Source organism: Perognathus longimembris, chromosome 2, assembly GCF_023159225.1.
Source record: "Perognathus longimembris pacificus isolate PPM17 chromosome 2, ASM2315922v1, whole genome shotgun sequence".
Lineage (NCBI taxonomy): Eukaryota > Metazoa > Chordata > Mammalia > Rodentia > Heteromyidae > Perognathus > Perognathus longimembris.
In genome coordinates, this window is record NC_063162.1 from 78,454,914 (window position 1) to 78,481,251 (window position 26,338).

Genomic DNA, 26,338 nt, shown 5'->3' on the forward strand with positions numbered 1-26,338 from the left:
AGCATCACGGGCTTTGTTGGGAGGACCTGGACGGCTGTGTCCTGGGAAGTCTAGCTTTTGTTGTTGTTAAATGCTGGTACTAAGTCTTGAATTCAGAGCCTGGGCAATGACCCTTATCTTTTCCTGCTCAAGCCACAGCTCCATGTCCAGCTTTTTGGGGGTTAATTGGAGAGAAGAGTTTCATGGACTTTTCTTGTCCAGACTAGCTTGGAACCATGACCCTCACATCGCAGCCTCTTGAGGAGCTAGGGTTACAGGCTTGAGCAAGGCTTGCCTGCCAGCTTTTGCACATGGAAGGATGGCATGGCACTTTCCCCTTCTGTAGCATTCAGTGTAGCATTCAGCAAAGGAGATGAGCAAGACATAAACAAACCTTCAGCCGAAAGCAGACCAGCCCCAGAGTGACATCTGCACAGAGCTCAAAGCGGGGATCCTGGAGTAGCAGAGACTCAAATTCGTGAGCCAGCTGGACATGCTGAAGAGAGAAGAAGGAATGGCCCTGAGTTTCTCATCACACGGATTCAGACCTTCCTTGCCTGGAAAACCTCAGAGGTCTGCACATCTGTACTTCATCTGCGAGCTCTTAGCAATGTCCTCCAAGGGCCCCTGCTGGCCCCTTACCGGCTGTTCTCATCAAGCAGAGAAGAAATTCTCTTGTTACCCTGAGAACAGCTCTAATGTCCTCAGGAAAACATCATAATTTTCTTCTGTTCGCGAAACTGTTTTAACCCCCTCTTCCTAAACCTGTCTTTTATAATGTGTGTGTGTGTGTGTGTGTGTGTGTGTGTGTGTTGTGTTGTGTTGTGCACATATGCACCACTCCTAGAGCTTGAACTCAGAGCCTAAGCACGTTTTTCCCCTGAAGTCTGGCACTCTACCAATTGAGCCAGGGCTTCATTACTAGCTTTTTTCTGGTTAATTGAAAAGGGTCTCACAGACTTTGCCTCTCCGGTTGGCTTCAAACTGCCATCCTTTCAGATCGCAGCCTCCTTAGTAGCTAGGACTAGAGGCATAAGACTTTTGTCATTCTAGACAGAACACTATAAACAGGAATTCGGACATTTAAGAACAGGTAAAACTACCATCCATCTGTGTCCTCATGATAGACCACAAAGAAAAAATGATTCTGGGATTATATACCCATTTTGCCCGTAGGTCAAGGGAGGCTCAGCCAAGGAAATCACTGACTTAAAAGAGCCAGGAATCCAGTTTTTGCTAAGGCAGAAGTTTCAGTTCCGTGGTGGGCGTGGCTATCGTCCGGAATTTTCCACTGGCCAATGAGAATCACGCCCACCAGGGGCACATTTCAAGAGCGGCTTTCCTCAATAAGATTAATGTAGTCGGAGACCTAATTTAACTTTTAGATGTTTATTGAACTCAAAGGACGATTCAAAATCATAAGTGCTGGCGGAGCAGGCCATCTGCGGTCTAAGTGCAAGGCTCTGCATCCAGCAAGGACTGCCACGTGGCATTTGCGCTCGGCACAAATGGTGGACCCGCGGCCCGTTGGGCCTGGGAAGGCCGTTCCCTCGTCAGACCACCAGAGGGTGCCAGAGACTTTGGAGATTCTGTCCGGGGAGCAAGGCTTTGACTATTTCTACACTCTCCTGGTAAGGCAAGACTAGGATTTCTTTCAGTAGGGGGAAGTGTGTGTTTTCAACACAAGGCAGCATAGTCACAGTTTTCTAGTTTAAGAACGTGATCATCGTGGACAAAGAGCCACTTGGGATTTTTTTTTTTTTTTTTGCCTTCTTTCTCCAAGTTAAATCGAATCTGTGCTTTTTACATTTCTCAAATTGGGAACCAGGGATATCTTCATCCTCTGTTCACACCTATACTCCTTTTCTGGTTCTTTCCTCTACACCGATTGTAGATTCTCACTGCTTCACAGCTCTCTTCAGTCTTCTTACAGAAGCCCTACGAGTTGGATAGATGCCAGTTCATGGCCATGTGACAAGAATTCAGCCAATGCCAACAAATGCATTTCTGCTTCCCAGCCACGGGGTGGAGCCTGAGACACCCAGCCTTGAAGTTAGCTACACAGTGGGTGACACCGTGGCAGCAGGATAAAAAATGAAGGGCTGTTGCCATCCCTGGGTCATGTCTGTCCCAAGCAGCCTTAGGACTTCCAATCCTTAAGATGGGGCCATGGCTTCTAGTAGCTGCCTTAGAAGGAAACGCCTCACTCCTTTCCTTCTGCATCTGCCTAGCTGGATGGCATTGGACTGTTCTGGCTCATGATATTCAGGCCTCCATTTCCTAACAGTTGGGAGGGGGGGGGGGAACAGGCTAATGTTTCTCACATTTTAATGCATATCAGTGTGCTCTGGATTGCTTGTTGAGACAGATGTCACTGGAGCCCATCCCAAGCTGGCTTGGTTGGCAGGAAATGTACTGGACAACAGCTGGGCTGCCTGGTGTCATGTACACCAACTGTAAATTCTTTCATTTTGGCAATCTTTTAGAGAAAAGCACATTATGTTCTCACGATTGCCACTGCTCCATGAACTTCAGTGTGGACTAGGTGCATTGCCACAGAAACACAATGTGAACAGCCATTGGTGGCTCACTCCTGTCATCCTAGCTACTCAGAGGGCTGAGATCTGAGGATGGAGGTTCAAAGCCAGCTGGGGCAGACAAATCTGAGAGACAGCAAAAGTCAAAACTGTGGCTCAAGTAGTAGAGTGCTAGTCATAAGCCAAAAACAGCTAAGGTAGAGAGTGGGACTCAGAGCACAGAAAGAGAGACAGAGGCAGAGAAAGGAGGAAAATGAAGGCAGGCAGACAGGAAGGGAGGGAGGGAGGGAGGAAGGAAGGAAGGAAGGAAGGAAGGAAGGAAGGAAGGAAGGAAGGAAGGAACCTGCATTGTTTCTCCTTTGACCATCTTCCTGGAGCTGATCATGTATATTCTTCATTACAAGAAGTATCTTAAAAGACCCATAATTGTGCACTGAACCATTTATAAATGCTCTAATCTCAGAGACTCAAAGTACAGTGTAGTTCTGTTACCATATGCAGTCATGGCTTGCATCATGAGGTTCTAGTTAACAGACCGCATGCACCACTGTGGTCCCTTAGGACTGTGTCTGCTGGTGAGGGCATCTCCCCAGAACTGAGCTACATGGTTAAGCAACATATGGCCATATTTGCTTCTTCTGACATCTGCATTTGTTTCCTAGTCCCCTCAGCTGTCCCCAGGATTACCCAGATAACAGATGAAGGCAGTCACCTTGCGGATATAAGCCTGCAGTCCCTTGACTCCGTACATTCTAAAGACAAACCACATTTTCAAAGAGCGGAATCTCCGACCCAACGGAATTTGCCAGTGCTGAAATGAAACGGAAAACGGTACATCAGTGAGGAATGTATTAGCAGCCAGATTCCTTTTCCACCCGTCATTTGGCTTGTTTCTCTTGGAGGCAGCTAATTCTCCCCAGTGACCCTGTTCTGCCTTGCCTTCCCAGCCTGGCTGGCTCAGCCCCTGCTGTGTGAGCAGGGCCCCCTGGAAAGAGGCTTTCATTGTATCATCAGGAGAAGAAGCAGGACAGGGCTGGCTCAAGTGGAAGGCACTGATGATGTTTATCTTTTGTGCTTATGACAGGCTGGGAGAAGTAGAGTTTGCAAGCAGGGAAGGCATAGCTGGCCCTAGCGAGCTTTCCATCAATGTGTGCATGGGGGTGGGGGGCACTGGTGTTTCTGGCCATGAGGAAAGAGGGAGCTCAGCCCCATACTTGTGTGATCCTTATTGCCTGTAATGTTCTGGCAGGGTGAGTGAGAACAATATCCATTTTCTTCTTGTACACCATCTCATGAGAGTGATGGTCCTGCCTCCCACCTTTTCATCGTAAAACACAGGGTGCCCATGTGTTGATCCCAAAGATTGCTTCCCCAGGCCCCTCAGACTTTATCCACTGACCAGCACCTCACATTCTGTGTGACTTTCTGCTGACTACAAATATAACAAAGGGATCAAATAAAGGATGGGGGTGGAGGAACAAGGAAACTGAGCCTAAGAGCACTTCATGGCTGTGTGTGTGTGTGTGTGTGTGTGTGTGTGTGTGTGTGTGTGTGTGTGAATGCCAGGACATGGGTGCTATCCCTTAACTTTTTCACTCAAGCTAATGCTTACCACAGTTCCACTTCTGTCTTTCTGGTGATTAATTGGAGATAGGAGTCTCACAGACTTTCTTTCCTCAGGCTAACTTTGAACCTTAGTCCTCAGATCTTAGCCTTCTGAGTAACTAGGATTAAAGACATGAGCCATGGGTACACAACAAGAGTTGGAGTGTGGGGGGGGGGGGGGCTGGGACTTGAGCTCAGGGACTCTCATTGTTTCATGGCTTTTTTCACTCAAGGCTTTTTGCTAGCTGATTAGGGAGCATGCTCTAAACTGAATGTGGCAACTCACGTCTGTAATTCCAGGTGCTCAAGATGCTGAGATCTAAGGACCTCAGTTCCATGCCAGCCCAGGCAGGAAAGCCGGTGAGATTCTTATGTCCAATTAACCACCAAGAAACTGGAAGTGGAGCTGTGACTCAAGTAGTAGAGTACTAGACTTGAGCAAAAAAGCTCAGAGACAGTGCCCAGGCCCAGATTCAAGCCCCTGGAGAGCTTGAACTGAGGATTGAACTCAGAGCCTTGTGCTTGCTAGGCAAGTTGTTTGGCCTCTCAGCTCATTTATGGTCCCAAATTCCTTTCCAGAGTAAAGCTAGGGCACCCTGACATTTTCAAAGCACACTAAACACATGTGACAAAGAGAACCAAAAGGGAGAATAAAAGAAGTTGAGGCAAGACTGCTGAGATGATGGTCCCCCTTCTATCTGAGCACTTTGCTGTTCTGTGATCCCACTTTCCCCAGGCACACAGCAGCAGGATAGACAAAGGAAGAGTCTTCAGAATCTCTATGGGAGAGGCCCTCCCCCTCCCTAACAGCAATCATGCAAATCCCTCCCCCCCACACTTGGTACCTCTGATTGGTGGTCTCAGCAGAAGTGTCCACCCCCTGGTGGATCTCACCAACCAATAAAGTCAAATCCAGTTGAGTGACAACAATAGTCCCACCCCTCACTCCATTTACATTTTGGATACCAACTAACCTGCAGTTTAGTGATACACATCATCCACTTACCCTGTAGTCAGTGATAAGCCCTGGAGAAAAGAGAAAGAAAAAAAAAATGTGAAACCATTAGAAGGACGTGTCATTTCATCCTCCAGGTAGATTTCCCGTGTCACACTTGGTCTTTTGAAACAGACAGGAAACCTCCCAGAGCTGGCTAGGCTACATATTTTTTTTGTTTGTTTTATGATACATCTCAAGGTGATGGATTTAGAGGCATCCCCTGAGAGCAAGAGGTCCAGGACACTTATTGGAAATGTTGAATTATTAATGGTGCCATGTCGGTTTTGCTTTCTGTAGCTACCTACGCATGACAAGCAGTGATTTCATTTAGTGCCCAACAGTAAGTTAGTATTCAGCTCATGGAAGTCATTCATCATTCATTCATTCATTCATGCATGTACAAGAAGGCAACTCAGTTATACAAAAAGTAATTGGAATATTAAGGGAAAAAAGTGAAGCTTGGTGGAAGTTTTCATCTCCATCTTGGTACTGCTTTTCCTTCAGATATCTGCCACAGAGCAGGTGCTCTGAGAATACCAACTGAGTTGGTTTCCCCATTGCAGTCTCAGTGGCTCCACAACAGTATAAAAAGGCTGCCTTGAGGCAGGGCACCAATGGCACACCTATAATATGAGCTACTCAGGAGGCTGAGATGTGAGGATTGAGATTCAAAGCCGGCTCAGGCAAACTGGTTATCACGAATTAATCACCAAAAACCAGAAGTAAAGCCAAGACCCAGTGGCTCTTGCCTATAATCCTAGATACTCAGGAGGCTGTGATCTGAAGATCAAGGTTGAAAGCCAGCTCAGGAAGGTAAGTCCATGAGGCTTTTGTTTCCAATTTACTACCAAAAGATAAGTCCATGAGACTCTTATTTCCAACTAACCACCACCAATCCCTCCCCAAAGTAGAGCTGTGGTTCAAGTGGTAGAACATCAGCCTCAAGCAAGAAAGCTAAGAGGTCCTGAATTCAAGTACCAGCACAAAAAAAGCACTCAGCTGCCTTGAACTTTTAGTTCCTCTAGTACCCAGAGCCATACATCCCACATTGCACAGGGAAGCAGCCTGGGTGTTTCAAGATGGCTCTGGGCATCACAAGGCTCCGGCTGGCAGAGGAGGGAGTCATTCCCTCCTGTGGGAATCTGAGCTGCTAATTCAGGCTGCTGAGGCATGGTGTAACTTGTAAGCACCCTCTGTGTCTTGGGCAATAGTGGCTGTCACATGGCTGGCTGCAGCAGGTTTTCACCATTTCAGCCTGGAGCAGCACCGAATGCTCCCTCCTTCCATCAAGGATGTATGTCATGATTACAGGAAGTCTGAGGTCTTTCTCTGACTGCCATCTGGCTTCTGGGAGAGAAGGATGCTGGAGGCCATACAGGACTTCTGGAATAAACTCCATGTGCTCCTCTGAGGCAGAGCCTGCAGTCACTCGGCCACTGCAACTCCCAGCCTGCCCTTGCTTTCCTTTCCACCTGTGGCCTCTTGTTAGTAGCCAGATTATTAGACATAACACAGGCAGCAGAATCATTAAAAGTAATCTGGCTGTGATTCACAGAGACCCAGTCACTGGCTACATCACAGGCATTGATTACCCAGATAACTGGCATTAGAAAGAAGTAATGGATGGATAACCCCTCCCTACCAACACCCTTTCGAGCTTATATGATTGTACCATCTGATTTGGAGCCACCTCTTTCTATTTAAACTCATTGAAATGAAGGGAAACTAAAAAATGTAGTCCTTTACCCATATGAGCCACCTTTCAAGGGCTCATTTTCCATTGTAGGTTAGTGGCTGCTGTGGTGGGCAGGGGAGACCAATAGTTCCCTACACTGCAGAAATTCAGATGCACAGTACACCTGGAAGACTCAAGGAAGAGGGCTTAAACATGGTAGCTGATAGAACCAAGTGCATGGCATCAGGGCTGAGGTGGCCTCTGCTTCCCGAAGGACCAGAGTAAAGAACCTGCTCAGTTCCAGAGCTTCCTTGAAACACAGGCAATTTCCTGTGTAGATGGCTGGCCTGTAGAGTTCTAAAGATGGCTTATGTGCCTACTAAGTATTTAAAACTTCATATATAGCTGGCATGAACAGCTTGTAAATGGCATTGAGCTAAAGCAATACAACCAAACAATGTCGAAAATAAACCAGACAAGAAACAGCACAAGATTTTTGACAATGTGTTCCCATTGGATTAGTTGGATTGGGGAAGCCTCCTGGCTGAGGATGAACTCTTTTCTACTGCCCAAAATGTCAATCTTTACTAATGAAGATTACATCTGGAAAGCTCATGTAATAGGAGTCGCCACTTTCCTTCCCCTGATCCAGCATAGGACAGAACTTCCCACTACAAAAATAAAACCTAGCTGGGTGTTGGTAGCTCACATCTGTAATTCTAGCTACTCAGGAGACTGAGATCAGAGGATTGCCATTTAATGCCAGCTTGAGCAGGGAGTCTGTAACATTCTCATCTCCAATTATCTCTACCTGCAGTAGAAGTGAAGCGGTAGCTGAAGTGGTAGAATGCTAGCCCTGAGTGAAAAAGCTAAGGGAGCGTGTCCAGACCCAGCTCCAGTACCAGTACCAAAAATAATTTTTTAAAACACAACTTTTTGGTTCTAGTATGTTTGGCTACCTACAGTTATCCCGGGAGTCCAAGGGGAATTGATTCCAGGACTTCTCCAGGTACCAATTAGCAAACATTCTCAAGTCCCTTGTGTAAAGCACTTTCAACTTTGCATAGGCCCTCTGCCCATACTCTTGTAGCTTTGCCATCATCCCTACATTTCCTTCGACACCTATTACAATGTGAATGCTGTCGGTCTCGCTCTTATCCTGTACTGCGCAGGGAATAATGACAAGTAAAGGAAAATCTGTGTGTGTTCAATACAGACAAAACTTATTTTTTCTCTTTGCATAGTTTGCATCCATAGCTGGTTGACTCTGTGGATGTGGACTCTGTATACAGAGGGCAGTCAGTCAAATGAGGCATGAGTAAATTGGGACCTAATGGGGAGGGCTCGTGTCTTTATCATTTCCCTGCTGCTACTGCATCCCTCCATCCACTTGGATCCTATTGGAGCTGCCAGCAAGAAGGCCAGGCTCCCCTGTGGGTTACATGCTCTGGTACAAAACACGGGTGAAAAATGCATAAGCCAGTGAGCAAGGTGACTGCTAACATAGTCATGAGGATCTGAGAGAGGAGACCAGCTGGGGCAAGAGACCAGCTGCTTAGATGGGAAGGCCTCCCCAGTGGTGGGATGTCCATTCTGGGGACTCTTAGTGGACATCACTCAACTGGGACCAATGGAGATGTGGTGTGATGGCCAGGGACAGGTCTGTCAGGGAGCCTCAGTGTGTTTACCCAGAGTACCTGTAAGCACTGGGAAGGTAAAGACAGACCAGGCAAAGATTCCACCCCTTTTACTTGAAACTGCCCTGTATACAGGTAAGTATCTCAGATCTATGGAGAGCTTCATCAAGAATATCACCCTAACTGCTGTTATACTCCGCATCACCCAAAGTTAAACCCATTTCCAGCCTAGAGCCTATTCTCACCAACATGAGTGAGGTCTGTATTAAGTGGTCTGTAAATTCCTTTCTATCACCATTATCTTATGGGTACATTATTATCTAAAAATTTCAGAAGATAAGAGATGTTCCCAATGTGGCCTTCATGCATTTTTCACATGCTAGCTTCACTGGGCCCCATGCTCAGCACCACACTACCAGCAAAGAAAGATGAAGAGGGAATAAGAATTGCCCAATTGTCACCTTTCAAACAATGATGTACTTATGTCTATTCTGTTCTGAAAGGTATATAGAGATTAGTGTAAGTGATGTACTGGAGGGAGCTGGCTTAGGTACTTTTATACATTTACTTGGCCAAGATCTCAAATGATTTGTAAGATTTTTAAAAACAATTCCTAGATGGGTTTTTTTAGACTGCCAAGAGATTAGAATGAGTCAGGAAAGCGGCCACAAGGGGGAGCACTTCTGGCTGAGTGAAGTCATAAAGAAAACCCAAGGCGCGAAGGATAAGGCAGAATACGAAGGAATAGCGCATAATAAAAATGCAAAGGAACAGCAAGACATAAGCCCCGCTACCATACAGATTCAGGAGGAAAAGTGAGGTAAGGGCTTCAAGTAATAAAGTTCTGCCTCTCTTAGGGATGGGAAGGCAAGTGGAATGAGAAGGCTGCAAATGATTTGTGCTTAGCTGAGCCTCCTGACTGGTGGAGCCAGATAAGTAGTTTATAGTACTTGTGTTTACAGATGTCTTAGATTCCTGTGAGAATCACTTATTGCACTATGTGTATGATCCCTGACATTTAAAGATAGCATTTCCAATTACACCATTTTTGAGAAACTGGAGAACTATCCTTTGCATCTCACTGTACCAGGGAAAGATCTATCCTTATCCTAGACCACCAATAAAGGCTGAATATGGACAGTGACCTCCAAAGGTTCGCAGGTACAGGCTGTTCTCTAGGGTGGCAGCTTTGGGACATACTTGAGACCTTTAAGAAGTAGGGTCAAACTGGGCACCTAAGATTCAGAGCCAGTCTCCCACAGACAAATTCTATGAGATTCTTAACTCTAAATTAATCAGCAAAAAGCTGAAAGCAGTGTTGTGGTGTCAGACTTGAGCAAAACAAATCAAGCAAGAACATAAGGTCCTGAAATCAAGCCCAGTACCAACACACACACACACACACACACACACACACACACACACACACACACACAGAAGCAGAGTCTAGTGGGAGGTTCTTAGGTCATCAAGGAATGTATCCTCTGAGAATATGGTAGGATTTACCAGTCATCTCTGCTTCTCTGCTTCTTTATATCTTCTGTAGAGGTCAGAATTGATGGAACTGCCCCATTTTGGACTCAGAATCATGAGCTACACAGCCTTTCCTCTTTGGAAGTTAATTGCTTCTGGCATTTGATTATAGCAATATGGGGTTGACTTACACACTCACTATATCTGTAATACCTCATTGTGCCTCCTGTCTGCTCTGGTCTTTGAGGAGCACGTGGTCAAATCTGAGATGACTCAGCAATTACGTGTCTGAAAGTAGCTAGTTGTCACTGCATACCACTTGCTAACTGTCTATCTTCTCTTCACTATTCTTCTCAGAGGCTGGACCTTTGTTACTATCATGTCATTAACACCAGCACAGACAACTGTTCTACCACCCAATGACTCACATACACATTGGTGTATCACCCCTACCCAACCTTCTACAGTCTCTTTATCCCCTTCTGTGGTATTGGTGAAATGTGTGCAAATCTAGTCTTTAAAGTTGCCATTACTATAAAGATGCTTTTTGATTCACTGGCAATGCCTGGTATGTCCCTGGTCCTATTTGGAAAGTCTGCAGCTACACTCCATCTATACCTGTGCCCACCTTGATTGTTTTTGTGTGCTAGTGCTGGGGCTTGAATTTAGGGCCTAGACATTGCCACTTAGCCTTTTCCCTCAAGGCTCTACCACTTGAGCTACAGCTCTGCTTCTGGCTTTCTGGTGGTTAATGAGAGATAAGAATCCCATGGACTTCCTTGCCTGGGGTTAACTTCAAAGCTCAGCCTACTGAGTAACTAGGATCACAAGGCATGAGCCACTAGTGCCCAGATGATGGTTTTAGGTTCTTTATGCTGCTGGAGTAGAGCTTCCCTCAGTGACACCCAAAACCTTTTAAGCCAGCAGCACACTGGGAAGCAACTGTGAGTGCAATCTAGGGGGCCGGCACCTGGCCATCTCAGTTCTGAGGTACTTCCAATGTATCTCTGATAAAAAACAACCTCCCTGAAAACACTGCAAATGCAACCACATACACTTACCTGAATCCTGGTGGCTGTGCGTCAAATAAACAGGATCCAGTTTAAAGGCTCCTATTAGGTCAGTTCTTTTTTTCACCCTAATTTAAGAGAACAAATAGTTGAGTTCATGGCATCATGGCTTGGATTTGTCTGTGCTACCCACTCTCCCTGACCTGGCTTTGCTCAGGAATCTGCTTCCAGGGCCCTGTATGATGACATATACCTGTAATCACAATCACATCCATATTCATCATCCTGAGTCAAGGGATCCAGCCTCTCCAGAGCTCAGAGCTCTGAGCATTGAAGTGTGTGTGTGTGTGTGTGTGTATGTGTGTGTGTGTGTGTGTGCGCGCGCGTGCCTGTAGAGGGTGGAGATGAAGGCATATAGAGAAACCAATATTAGGTCTTTGACCTTGGATCCTAACATACAGCTTCTAAAACACTTAGTCTTTGCAGTGAAAAGAATGTTTTGCTACATGCTACTGGATCACATCTACAATCCCAGCTATTCAACTTGGGAGGCTGAGATCTGAGGATCCTGTCTTAAGGGGCCAACACAGAAATAACATTCTGTGAGACTCTTATCTCCAATTAACCATCCAAAAATCCAGAAGTAAAGCCTTGGTCAAATGGTAGAGAGAGGACCATCCTTGAATAGAAAAAGCCAAGCAAAAAGCATGAGGCCCTGAGTTCAAGCCCTTGTAATGGCACACGTGTGCATGTGCGCATGTGCAAACAGACACACACACACACACACACACACACATATATAAACACATAAGAATTCTTGAATGATAATGAGATGACTGATGTTTGGGGCCAGACAAGTAGTTTCAGGATAGTGCCTTCTGGCCAGAAAGCCCAAGGATTATTGATTAAAGGTTAGACTTTCAGTACTATCACCCAATATATAGGGAAGGAAGATGAATCGAGTGATTTAGTGAGTGGAGAAGTCCCACTAAAAGTAAGCTACATGTTTATAGAGCTTCTTGTTACTAAGTTGAGGTGCTGGGCACCCAGAGAAGACACGGTCTCACCCCCATCCCTCTCCATCACATCCCTTGACCTGGTTGTTCATTTGTATCTTTTATAATAAACCTGACAAAGTAAATAAAACACGTTTTTAAATTCTGAACATTGTACTAGAAAATTACTCAAAGGCAGCTCATGCCTGGAATACTAGCTACCCAGGAAGCTGAGATCTTAGGGTCATGGTTTGCAGATAGCATAGGCAGGAAAATCAGTAAGGCTATTATCTCCAATTAACCAACAAAAGAATATAGAAATGCAGTTGTGGCTCAAGTGGTAGAATGTCAGCTTTGAGAGGGAAAAGGCTGAGGGATATCACCAGGCTCAGAGTTCAGTCGCTAGTACTAGCATGAGAGAGAGAGAGAGACAGACAGACAGACAGACCGACAGACACATAGAAATGGAGGCAGGGGGGAGGAGGAAGGAAGGAAGGAAGGAAGGAAGGAAGGAAGGAAGGAAGGAAGGAAGGAAGGAAGGAAGGAAGGAAGGAAGGTTGGTTATTAACATAGAATGAGGAACTCCAGGACCTCTAACTTTCTAGCTATGTTGGCCAGAATGCATGGAGCATCTCCTGAAGCTGTGTCTGCAATATAGATAACAAAACTGAAACTTTGGGTCCATTGCAAACACTCCCACTTGAGCCACAGCTCCACTTGCAGCTTTTTGGTAGTTTATTGGAAATAAAAAATCCCAAGAACTTTCCTGAGCTGAGGCTCAGTGGCTCATGCCTATAATCCTAGCTACTCAGGAGTCGAGAACTGAGGATCATGGTTCAAAGCCAACGGGAGCAGGGCCAGTGCCCAGGCCTTGAGTTCAAGCACAGAAACAGCAAAGAAGAAAAAGAAAGGAAAACTTTCCTGCACAGGCTTGTTTCCCGCCACAATCCTCATATGTCAACCTCCTCAGTAGCTAAGATTACAGGCATGAACCACTGGTACCCTGGACTTTTTATGAGTAGTTTCCACTGAGTCTTTCTGTATTAGAGTAGACTCTGTGCCTAGCCGTAGGAAAAGAGACAGAGAGGGAGAAAGGGATATAAATATGTATTACTATCAGTAGGACTCTGCCCTTTATCAAAATTTTTCCACAGACTCTGGCATTGACTTTTGAGTTTGATTTTTTTTAAATGAAAAACGTAGTCACTGGTGGCTCATGCCTATAATGTTAGCTACTTAGGAGCTGAGAACTGATGGACTTCCCATTCAACCTTGGAAGCCAGCTTGGGCACAAAAAGTCTATAAAATTCCATCTCCAGTTAATCAGCAAAATGTTGGACTGAAGGTGTAGCTCAAGTGGTAGAGCACCCGCTGCGACTTTTAAAATGAGATTTTTTTTAAGTCCTTTTAGACCAGGCTTCCAAAAAACTGTGGAATATTTTTCTAGACCTGTTTGGTATATTCATTTTTAGCAATCCTTTGTCTTTTTGCTATTATAATTTTCTTTTTTTTTAAATTGTATGTGCTGTTGATTGCAGATGTAAAATATACAACCTTAAAGATGTTAGTCTTAGCCAGTGTTGGTGGCTGATAACTGCCATCCTAGCTATACAAGAGGCTGAGATCTGAGCATAGCAGCAGTTCAAAGCCAGACTGAGCAGGAACATTTAAGAGAGACTCTAATCTCTCCAATTAACTGTCAAAAAGCAGGAACTGGAGGTCTGGCTCAAATGGTAAAGCGCCAGGCTTGAGCAGAAAAAGCTGAAGGTTCAAGCCTCTGAATTCATGGAGCAGTGTTGGCACCAAAAAAAGAGAAGTCAATCAAGAAATCCTACTGAGTTCTCTTTCTAGTGATAATGCTTTTTAGAAGCTCTTCTTGTTGCAGGTTACCTCATTTGTGAATAGTGAGTGTTTCCTTCCACTCTGGTTCTTGCACTTTTACTGGCTTCTATGTTTGGTTTGTCTTAACTATGCAGGTGAGGCAAGCCCACTGTTGAAAAAAAGTGTTGATAGTGCAAACCTTCACTTCTTTTTCTGATTTTAAAGATAGTGTTTCTAATCTTTCACCATTAAGAACAGGTTGTTGTTTTGCAAGATACCTTTAAAAAAAAAAGCCAGACTCCTGTTTGATTGAGACTTTGTCCTTCCTGAGTGTTGAGTTTTGTCTAGTGCTTGTTGTTTTTTTTTGTACACATACAATGACAACTTTGTCTTTTACCCACAAACACAGTGTCATTAAAAACCTCTTAATATTAAACCACTAGCATACAGTATCTGGAATAAACACAACTGGATAATGCTATACTATTTTCAAAATACCATTTTATATTACTTTTATTGTGTGCTATTGTCTGACTTTGAGTTTTAACTTTTAAATGATGAGCCTCTTTCACAGCTTTTTGGCTCAGCTTCTTACCTGGTTTTAGAATTGATGTGAAACTTACTCTGACAAAACAACATTGGTTTTTCCATGAATTACATTTCTGATGAGGCAGGAAAGTTCCTTTGCACTTTTTAAAAAAAAAAGAAGTTGAATGTCAGGTACCAGTGGTTTATACTTGTAATCCTTGCTACTTAGAAGACTAAGATCTAGGGGACTTAGGTCTCACTACAAGCATGGAAAACTGCCCAGAAGTAACTGTAACGCAAGTTCTGGATTCAAGTCTCACCACCGTTGAAGGTTATGAAAACTGCCTACTAGTGATGATATAGTAAATTCTAGAGTCAAATCTCACCATAACTGAGGACAAATACCAACTAATAATTAAACAAGGTCTAGACTTGTCTTACAATAACTGGCTGGATTGAAACTTTTAAAAAAGTAATAAATCTCTAGTCAAATAACAGAAGTGTATAAACGTTAAACAATTTATGATAATACTGAATTGGGGAGAATCAGCCATTTTTCAACATAGACATTAGCTGCCTTTGGTTTCACTTAGAAGTTTCTTTCTTTTAGAGAGGATTTGATATTAAAGGCATATTAAGCTCTGAACAGACTGGTTCACATTACACGTGATATAAAAGATTCAAAATACCCAGTAAATAATCAAAATCCTATGAACAGAATAATGAATTCATTAGGAAATGTATTTACTGGGTTTGCTATGATTGCCAACTCTAGAAACTTCAATTATCTTGTCCATTTCAATACTGAAAGAATTCAACCAATGTGTTTATGCTGAATTATGGACTAACCATTGGTTGGTTACATTTCATTAAACAAGAGAGAGACACTGTAAGGAATACAAAAAAAATTTCCAATAAGCGCAATAAGCATCTATTCATACACTATTTGTTGAATTAGTAAAATCTTTACATATCTGTAAAATTTTCTCATCTTAGGAATATTTGTTTGCCTTAAACTTTTAGAGGTGCAGAAAGCTACTTGCCCTATTCTGAATCCTTGTTTTTACATTGTCCTTATTACCTGTCTTCCATTCTATAATGGCATTTATTTCTGCAATGATCTCTTGGAAAAGAAAATGTTTATTTTTATCCCATGAGTGTTCAAGACAGTGGGGGGGAGTGTGTGAGTGAACCCTCAGACTTCACTTACCCACCTCTGGTCCCCACTGTACAGGGCAAGGTTTTCTCTTACTACAAACAAAGGGGACCAACCTCCCCTGTGCATGTGTAGCTCATCCTGCTCTCTTCTGGGCTGACAAAGGAGAAAGGGATCTACTCATCTATTCCCTTTACACTCCACCTATGGAGATGAAAGTCAGGACTATTTTCAGTAGTTAGAGAGAAAAAGCAGAGTCAACAACAGCCAGAGTTAATGTGGAATGAAAATGAGAGTCTGATTTGGGCTCATTCACACCAGGAACCAGTCCTGTCTTCCCTCAGTTTCTTCTGCATCCACGAGGAACACATTCCCTTTGCCTGGGTGTTTATAAGATGCCAGTTGCTTCCTGAACACATGCATGTCATGAGGTGCAGAATTCTTCTTACAGCTAGCACATCGGATTTGTGGCTCAGCCCTGGCTATGGAAAATTGTGTGCTTTGTTTTATGGCCACTGAAGTTTGAACTCAGAGAGCTTCTCACTGGCTAGGAAGACTCCCTAGCTCCTTCCCTTCATGATCTCCATTTTTTTTGCAGGCTGGTGTAGAACTCCAGGACTCCAACAATCCTCACACCCCAGTCTCTTCAATAGTCCGGACTTCAGGCATGACCAACCACACCTAGAAGTACCAATTGCCTGATCCAGATAGTAGGGAAGACATTTCTACTTCAGGAAAGCTGCCGCAAGGATTCAGGGTGCTGGTACCTCAGGAAGTGAAGTGCTGCATAAATAAGCATCATTCCGAATGTACAATTCATTTTTGCTAATCGCCATTAATGTAGGAGATGTCAGAAGCCTGTGCCTCTTGGGGAGGGCTTAGGTGCTCTTGCTTTGCCAAGTACAGAAAGGACTTGGAAGCGAGCAGGGGAATTTTCTCCAGACAGCCTGAGAACTTGGGCTGCATTCTGCTTCCTGCAGCCTGGTGCTGCAATCTTACTTGGCACAGCACCTCTTCCAAACAAAGCATGTGGTGACCGATGGCTAATCTGTAATGGGAGTTCTCCAGGAGCCTCATATTGGCAAGTACCCAGGGCAAGGTCCGTAGCTTGACTGTGTGTGGCAGGACATCGGAGGTTGTGCCAAAATGGAAAACATGCTCCCTGCCCAGGGCTGCTCCCCTCCAAGCCTCTGTAATTATGAAAATGACCCTTTAAAGAGCTCTCATTATTCCAAGGAACATTTTTTAAAAGCTGCACATGTATGCAAAAAATATAACCCACCAATTTTTAAATGCAAGTAGCTGAAAATTTAAAAGGAATTTAAATCCAGATGGACCAAGTAACATATAGTAGGATGGGCTTCAGGGCCTGAAATAGGAAGGCTGACACTTAATCTTAATACAGTTTTGTGCTTTCTCTACCTCTGGGACTTTGCACACACTGGCTCTTCTCAATCCCAGGTGAACATCCTCTGTGTCATTCTCTGATCAAACATCACTTGACCAAAAGGTTTCCCCTGGCTACTCTATCACAATTGATTAATGGATGAGATAGCCAGTCAGCCGTTTCCCCAGAACACTGTATTCTGCCTTATCTTACACTCTCACCCAAGCCTTTCCCTTTACATTTTCCTTGCTACACAGACAGCAACCTGCATTAACTTGGAATTTATTTTATTTCATTTCTTGACTTCCTTTGGTTATATTTTATTTCTGGAAACTTCATCTCATTGCTGAAATTCTTCGAGTATAAAGTCAATATTGCTCTTGTTGTAACTCCATAATACTTCAAATCAAATCCCTTTCTAATTAAATTGTGACCTTTTCCTTAACTACAGTCTGAATGCTTATGTCACCACCCAAACTTTGTTTTCTTTTTTCTTGTGCTGGTACTGGGGATTGAACTCCGGGCCTGGCACTCTCCCTTATCTTTTTTGCTCAAGGCTAGTGTAAGATAGCTTCAAGAAACACCTCTACTTCCAGCTGTTTGGGTGGCAAATTGGAGACAAGAGTCTCACAGACTTTCCTGCCTTGGCTGGCTAGGAACCGTGATCCTCATATCTCAGCCTCCTAGGTAGAGAGGATCACAGGCGTAAAACACAGATGCCCAAGTTCTCTCCTGAAAATTTGGTGTTGAAATCATTATCTTCAAGTGATGAAGAGGTAGGGTCTCTGGGAGATATGGAGTCATGAAGGAGAGCTTCATGAATGGGACTTGTGGGAAGTCCTTATGAAAGAACCCAGACACTCCTAAGCCTTTCTCTAGGACATGTTAAGATGAGGCTCTCTATAAGGAAACAGGCCACCATTGCCTCACACAGGATGTGCCAGGGCCTTGATCTTGGACTCCTAGCCTCAGGAACTGAGAGAGATAAATTCCATTGTTTGTTTATAAGCCATCCAGACTATGGTATCTTGTGATAGCCTGAGCAGACTGATTTATCTGTAAAGTGTTTGGACAAGTCAACATCAAAAGTCCATAAAGGCTTGGTTTCCAGTCGATGGCAGTTTGGGGAGGTGGAGCCTAAAATAGGACTCAAGTCTGTAATCCTAACTATGTGGGAGGTAGAGATGGGGATATTGCAGTTTGTGGCCAGCCCTGGCAAAAAGAAGGTCTTGAAACTCCATCTTAACCAGTGACTGGACATAGTGGTGCACGTCTGTCATTCCAGCTGCTGGGAAATCACAGTAGAAGAATTTCATCCCAAGCAGGCCTGGGCATAAGGAAAGACTCTTCCTTCATTCCATGGCATGCTGTCTTTGCCACAGACCCTAAAACAATGGTGCCAGTTGATCACAGACTGAAATCTTGGAAAATGGAGGTGTAGCTCAAGTAGTAAAGCACCTGCCAAGAGCAAAAATAAAGCCAAGTGGAAGTGTGTTGCCCTAAGTTAAAGCCCCAATACCAGCACCAAAACCAAACAAATAAAAGATTCATGCCATTTTTATGGTGCCATAAGACAAAACCTTGGATTGGAGACAGAGTTGCTTTTCTCTAGATAGACAGTATCAATCATTCTCAGCCATCCTTCCCTACCCTCACCTTCCTACTCTTCCTAATTTTGTAAAATATACAGTGGATACATGAAGCCCTGGATTCGATTCCTCAGCACTACATATATAGAAAAAGCCAGAAGTGGCACTGTGGCACAAGTGGTAGAGTGCTAGCCTTGAGCAAAAAGAAGCCAGGGACAGTGCTCAGGCCCTGAGTTCAAGCCCCAGGACTGGCATAAAACTAAACAAAACAAAACAAAATATACAGTGGATTTGTGACTGCATCATACCCTGTTCTCTTCATTTGTTTATCCCTTTCCCTTTGACCTCCCCTACCCCTTTTAAACACTCACTGCCTGCTGTTTTATTCTGCATCTTGTCTTATTATTCATTATAAATTCATAAAAACATACATGATTATAGCTTTGAATTTATATGATTATAGAAGGATTGTATAATTTTATATGTAGCATAATATTAACTTGAACATTGTGTTTTGGTATTTATACAATTGATCATTTAATACTCAGTGATTTGCTTTTCCTCAGAATAGACACTAAAAATTCTTGAGAAGCGTTTTCTTCACAACCCATCCACTCAGGAGGCAACTAGTACATTTACTTAGTAAGTAAAGTGTGTCTTCTATCTAGCCTGCCAAGCTAATAGGAAGACCCTTAGTATTGTAACCTCACCCTCTATGAGTCCTCCCCAGTCCAAGGATCATTCCTTGGACCAAGCCATTTTGGGCATCACAGGATGACTTGTGTACCTAGGATGGGGTTTAATTTCATCCACAGGCCAATCACTCTTCATCCCTCTTTCCTTCCTGTGAATGGCCTCATCTCCACACCTCCTGTGTCTCCCTCCAATGTCACCTCTACATTCTTCTGCATCCCTTTACAGGCTGTGCCCAGATGATCTTGAGCTGCCAGTCAGGGTCTGTCTAAGTGAACCAGGTAGAAACTCAGCACAGGAAAGTGCAGGGAAAACTCAAGTGTTTCTCACCACATCACAAACAAAGCAACCTTTCTCCCAACTCTACCGTAGGCATCATGTAGCCAGACTCATAAGCAGAATGCTGCATGTATGACATCCCTCCTTCCCAAGTGTTAGAACTTGCATTGTAGACCAGTAATTCCAAACATTTGTGATTCCTGATGGTCTCAGTTGCCTCATCTGTAAGGAGTGGTAATGTCCATGTCCTCCCCCATGAGAGCTGCCCAAGTGTCCATAGAACTAGTTAAGAAGAGGCTTCTATGGATGCCCTACAATAAGATGAGGGGAACTGAAAAACGTGGTACCTACACACAGTGGAATTTTACACAACCATTAGAAAGTGTAATATTATGTCATTTGCAGGGAAATAGATGGACTTAGAACAAATCATATTAAGTGAGATAAGCCAAGCTCAGAGAGACACAAAAAGCTTACATTTTCTCTCATATGCGGAAACTAGATCTAAAATGCATCAGGACATGATAAATTATATAGGACTCTAGGCATTTGTGCACAGTGAGGTCAAAGGAGGGTACACTTAGGGTAGAAACACAGAGGTTCAATGCCTATGTACTTCTGATGATACGAAATATTTATCGAAATGAATTCCAGGAAGAGGAAACAAGAGGGTTTTTTTCTTTGCCATTGTTTTTGTTTTATTTTATTTTTGTCTTGTTTGTTTATCTGTCTTCAGGAGGGTAATGGGGGACAAAGAAATGGAGGGACAAAGGGTGAACAAATGCAGCAGTGATACTAACTAAACACTATGTGTGGGTGGGGACAGGAGGGAATAACAGGGAAAGAGCAAGGGAAGGGATGACATTGTTAAAAAAGAATTGTACTCATTACCTGACTTATGTAACTATAACATCTCTGTATTTCGCCAATATAATAGCAATATTTTTTAAAAAGAAGAGAGCTCCAAAGGGAATTGGCCTCTATCACCATAGCTAAACTATAGATATTGTATGCATTGTTGTTTTATATTGGAGGTGATGAGAGATAGCTGCCATATTAAAAGTCCCTCCTCTGGCTGGCATTGCCCAGCATCTATACACTTTTCCAGTAGCCCTCTTCATGCATTTTTCAGACTGGCTTTGTGGTTCCTGGGTCTGAATGCCTGGCTGACATTAAAGGCTGCTCTGCATTTGCTCAGGTACAGGAGCCTGGGCTGGTTCTCTGATGGGGTTCTCTACTTTCCAGCTTTCTTTTTTTTATTAGAGTTTTTTTTTCTTGTTTATTTATTTATTTATTTATTTATTTATTTATTTATTGTCAAAGTGATGTACAGAGAGGTTACAGTTTCATACATTAGGCATTGGGTACATTTCTTGTACTGTTTGTTACCTCCTCCCTCATTCCCCTCTCTCCCCTCCCCCTTTCCCTCTCCCCCCATGAGTTGTTCAGTTGGTTTACACCAAACAGTTTTGCATCTTCTTAGGAGACCAAGTACTCCCAGAACAACAAAACTATATCACTAGGGTGACACTGATCAAGATGTTGGATCTGTTTTTACAAGTACTTAAAGATAATACAAAATTTAATTTAAAAGAAAAACAAAAATACATCTCCCCTACAATTAAACTCTGAAGGAAGAGATTTTGGCACCCTGTCAAGCTATCCTTAGCATGTTTCACCTTCGATAAAACAAAGGCATAACCACAAGTGTACAAGAATGTACAAAGCACACTCATGCTTCTGAGAGCCACATGGTTCACTGCCTTATTAGTACTGCTGATAACACAGGATTGGAGATGCACATATGATAAATGATTTTAAAGTTTTAGCAAATATTTTTGGGAGAAGAGAGACTGTGATGAAAAAAAAAAAAAACTCATCTGAACAGAAGGACAGAATGTGTGGTTTGCCCGTAGATAGCCTTGTAAAAGGACAAAATGATTGTCTAGGAAATCTGCCATTATTTAGGCTGTATGAGCGCTTCATTCTCTGCCTTTTTTTTTTTTTGGCCAGTCCTGGGCCTTGGACTCAGGGCCTGAGCACCATCCCTGGCTTCTTTTTGCTCAAGGCTAGCACTCTGCCACCTGAGCCACAGCGCCCCTTCTGGCCGTTTACCATATATGTGGTGCTTGGCAATCCAACCCAGGGCTTCATGTGTAGGAGGCAAGCACTCTTGCCACTAGGCCATATTCCCAACCCCTGCCTTTTTTTTTTTTTTTTTTTTTGTAGAGTTTGAACTCAGGGCCCAGGCTGTCTCTGAGCTTTGGTGTTTAAGGCTAGTGCTTTACCACTTGAGCCACTGCTCCATTTCTGGATTTTTGGTGGTTAATTGTACATAAGAGTTTCCAGGCTTATTTTTTGTACAAGTTGGTTTTAGATCACAGCCCTCATATCTTAGCCTCCTGAGTAGCTAGAATTACAAGCATGAGCCACTGGCATCTAGTACTCTCTGCCTTTCTTTTAAGGTAAAAAAAAATACACAGTTCAGTATGTCTGAGTAACTTTGTGATGAAAATATACTAAAAAAATTTGTAATCTGTAAATAATTCCTATAAACCTTTTTGAAAATCTCCAAATTTTGTCATTTCGTATACACTACAAAATTCCTGTAAGTTAATCATAGTCCTATGATTAATTAACCTAATCATTCCCTTTTTTTCTTCCTTCCTTCCTTCCTTCCTTCTTCCCTCCTTTCCCTCCCTCCCTCCCTTTCCTTCCTTCCTTCCTTCCTCCTTTCCCATTCCTTTGTGCTACTCTTCCCATTCCTTTCTGCCAGTACAAGAACTTGAACTCAGCACTAGGTTCTGTCTGTTTTTTGCTCACGGATTGAACCACAGCTCCATTTCTGGCTTTTTGGTGGTTAATTGTAGATAAGAGTTTCCAGGCTTATTTTTTTTGTGTGCAAGTTGGTTTTAGATCACAATCCTCATATCTTAGCCTCCTGAGTAGCTAGAATTACAAGCATGAGCCACTGGCATCTAGTACTCTCTGCCTTTCTTTTAAGGTAAAAAAAAATACACAGTTCAGTATGTCTGAGTAACTTTGTGGTGTAAATATACTAAAAAAATTTGTAATCTGTAAATAATTCATATAAACCTTTTTGAAAAATCTCCAAAGTTTGTCATTTCATATACACTACAAAATTCCTGTAAGTTAATCATAGTCCTATGATTAATTAACCAAATCATTCCCTTTTTTTCTTCCTTCCTTCCTTCCTCCATCCTTTCCCTCCTTCCCTCCCTCCCTCCCTCCTTCCCTCCCTCCCTGCCTTCTTCCTTTCTTCTACCATTCCCATTCCTTTGTGCTACCCTTCCCATTCCTTTCTGCCAGTACAAGAACTTGAACTCAGCACTAGGTTCTGTCTGTTTTTGCTCACGGATTGAACCACAGCTCCATTTCTGACTTTTTGGTGGTTAATTGGAGATGAAGAATCAGAAACTTTCCTACACAGGCTGGTTTTGAACTGTGATCCGTAGGTCTCAGCTTCCTGACTAGGTAGCCTTACAAGCATGTGCCACTAGCACCCAGCTATATCATTATTTCTGAAAGCATTATGTATGCAGTGTAATACTGCTTACTTTAATGTTTGAGTATTTCTACTTTTAATACAACTAAACTGGTTATGAAGCAGTTATGAAGAATTTCCAAAGAAAGTCCAAGGGCTACTTTTCTTTCTGTTTAGCAAGTGCTTGTGAGCATTTAGATTTCCATTGCTTTAGCTCAGCATTCATTGGACCCATGATGAAACTGAGAATGAAAGTCATATGTGCTGAATTAAACACGCATGTACTGAGACTTTCTTGGATTTGTTTTCCCTAGCTGCTAGATAAATCAAATGGCAGATTGTCTCTCTTCGCCTTCTCTTTTCTTGTGCCAATATGTGGTAAGAGTATGTTCTAGATAAAAGTTGACAGCCAAAGGTAAGATTTAGTGATGCAGAAGAGGAGGGAAGTAGTGACATGGCGACCTGGCAGGTACCCCCTGCTTTCGCAGTCATCGCTGGCAGCTTTCTTTCAGGTAGGTGCTATCTCTGCAGAACCTGGAGCTTCCAAACCCAGGCCTTACCAAGGAAGAAACTTACCACATGGCAGAGCAGTCGAAATTCACCAAGAGCCATTTGTGGGGATTAAAGTTAAAAGAATCTGCAAACTGTCAAAGCATAAAAACAATCACAAGAAAACCATTCAGTCATAACTAGTTACATATAAAATAAGACCCTGCACATAAATATAATCCCAATGAAAAGCATCCCAGATTGACATAAAGTCACATAACGTTTTGCATATCTGATAAGTATTAGAATATTTGAAATATTTAATGAACAAGTCCTATGTCCAGAAGTTGCATGGATTTGTGAAATATTGAATAGCCACTATTCCTTCAACTTCATAAATCAGCAAAATTCTCAAGAATATACATATCATCCTACACAATGGGAGACACTCTACAGGAGACATTCGCTTTCCATTTAACTGGTATGTTCCTTTGCCAAGATGATGTAAGATTATCTATCATCCCATTTATCTGAGAGCAGTTTTTTTTGCTTTTCAAAGCAGTATCCAAGTTTATCATTCCTTGCCTGGAATACTGTGGATAACTATTGCCAGTAAGGGACTCAAGTTCCATGCATAGGATTTGCAAGGAGAAAATATGAGATTTCAAGTACCCAGAGTGGCAGAGGAAGACACCTATATTTCCATCACACTGTCAGGAAGGGTACTTTCTTAACATTTTCATAATGCACCCCTCATTACCCAATGGGGTAAACAAATGGCTCCATTTTAAAGGACAAGGATTTGCTTACTGGCTCAGACCCTATTGAAGTGGAAATAAAGACAACTGCCAATGCAAGTCCCAGGCTGGCTCAGTCTCCCAAAGGGAAAATGTTTACTCTTTCCAAGCCTTCCAGACCCTTCTTCTCTATCTAACATAATCCAGGGACAATTCCTGTGCAGGCAACAAAGGTTTAAGGGCCCAGGTTGGCGTCATTCAGGAGCCATTTGGTCAGTGGATGCCAGCCTTCCAATATCCACCCATTCTGGAGGTTGAGATTCATTTCCTCCCACGTTTCAGGAAAAAAAAGTAATTTTGAGAAAGGAACAGGAAATTACAGCAAGTTTCATTTGTTGATAAAAGGAAACAAAAGGTTAAAGAGGAGGTTTGTTTGCTAGGGATTTTATTAGTTCCCTCCTCTGGGGCTGGTCTGTTAAACTCCTTTCATTACCCAACAGTGATATTTTCCTGCTGTTGACAGAGAGGAAGGCCCTTATCTCCAAGAGTAGGGCCACAACAGGATATTGCAGTTGCTTGCTTATCTGACCCAGCGAGCAGCAAAACCCTCAGCCAGGCAAGGAGAGAGCCTGGAACAATAATGGAGGAAAAATTGAAATGACTCCTTGTCAGAGCATGAAACTCTGTCTGCTGTTGATAGGCTCTCCCTGGGTGCCCTTCGCTTGCATGGTGGTCTAGCTGTCAGTCACCTATGAAAGGCGAAACCTCAAATTGTCATCTTTAGGGGAAAAGAAGATCATGAAACCCTAGACAAAATACCTAGTAGGAGCTAGGAGCATCAGAGCCAGTCCTACCTGGAGAAGCACATAAATCCCAGGTGGATATACAGTCTCCTAGTATGAGGGACATTTCAAGTGTTGTATATTATCTCTCTATAAAAATGTTGTATATTATCCCTTATCCAAAATGCTGGGGACCAGAAACATTTCTGATCTGAGATGTTTTTCTTTTTTTTTTTTTTTGGCTCAGGCATATTTGCACTTATGTAATAAGATCCCCATGGGATAAGATTCAAGTCAAACATGAAATTTAAATACCCCATACAGTGTTAGCACATAGCTTGAAGGTGATTTTTAATATATAATATTTAATTTTTTGCATAAAACAAAGTTTCATGCTATAGAACTTTCCTTTTGTGACCATATAAACATGCTTTAAAAGTTTCACATTTTGGATTTGGGAGTTTGGGGTTGGGAATGCTCAACCTCTATGAGAGATTTATTCTTCATTTTCTAACACTAAACACTCATGAAACAAGTTCTCAGCCAAGAACCATGGAGGGCTTGGTATCAGCAATCCCATGATAAAAACTTCTCCCATGCTAACAAACCTGCAATGCTTACAGAGGTCTTTGGAGGATTCACTGAGGCCCCCAGCATGTATGAAGTGCTTGATCAGTAATTACTGAAGACCGAGGGAATGAATGAAAAGATGGAGATATAAACCAGAATGTCATTTTATTCATTAGCAATGAGGAGATCGTTCTTTTCAAAGATGAAGACATTTGTATTCTATACCTCTGACATTCACTTTCCTGGTGTTAGAGCATTGTGAGAATTTCAAGTAGTAATTAGAAAACCAATTGGCAAGGCTGACTTACAAGAACAGAGAGGCTTTAAGGAACACTTTCTTTAAGCCTGGGTGAAAACAATGAGAGCATCTAATGCATGCTCAGTACTTCCCATGTGCTAAACGGTTGCTATGCCTCTTAAATACAATTATCATTATGATATTTACTTTATGAGGCATACAGAGGACATCCAAACTGCACAAGGATATACAACCAGTCTTAAGTGATTCACACCCAGCAGTCTATGCCAAATTCTGCATCTGCATCCTACTTTACTTGCAGGGTGACAGATCACACTGCCTTCAACCCTTAGCAAGAATTGATTCCTCTTTAGTCAATGTCAATTCTAACTTAGAATTTCCTTCCCTGGACACACTGCTACAGGTAGCTTCTTAGGACCTTTTGTTGCATTAATGAATGAGTTCCTGGAGAAGGGGACTTGTACCCTATGAGCTGTGGCTAACACAAAATCCTGTCTTGAGTCTGAAATAACTATAACACAAATAACTACAAATGAGCCCATAGCTCATTGCTTTGTGGCAAGTGTACCATTTTACATTTTGCAGCTCTGTGGAGAAGCAGCACCCTGGTCAATAATTTTGATTGCTATTTCTCA

General features: G+C 42.9%; 1 protein-coding gene across 1 annotated transcript in view; it reads right to left on the reverse strand.

Annotated features, from left to right (window-relative positions):
- The window catches only part of Ddc (dopa decarboxylase), a 101,969-nt gene that overhangs the window by 9,396 nt on the left and 66,235 nt on the right, over positions 1–26,338 (reverse strand). The window contains exons 9-13 of the mRNA XM_048339575.1: positions 23,443–23,510; positions 10,965–11,041; positions 5,128–5,147; positions 3,229–3,327; positions 374–475 (exon numbers count right to left, since the gene is read on the reverse strand). Of these exons, the coding sequence (XP_048195532.1) occupies positions 374–475; positions 3,229–3,327; positions 5,128–5,147; positions 10,965–11,041; positions 23,443–23,510 (366 nt within the window). The remainder of the gene's footprint in view (positions 1–373; positions 476–3,228; positions 3,328–5,127; positions 5,148–10,964; positions 11,042–23,442; positions 23,511–26,338) is intronic.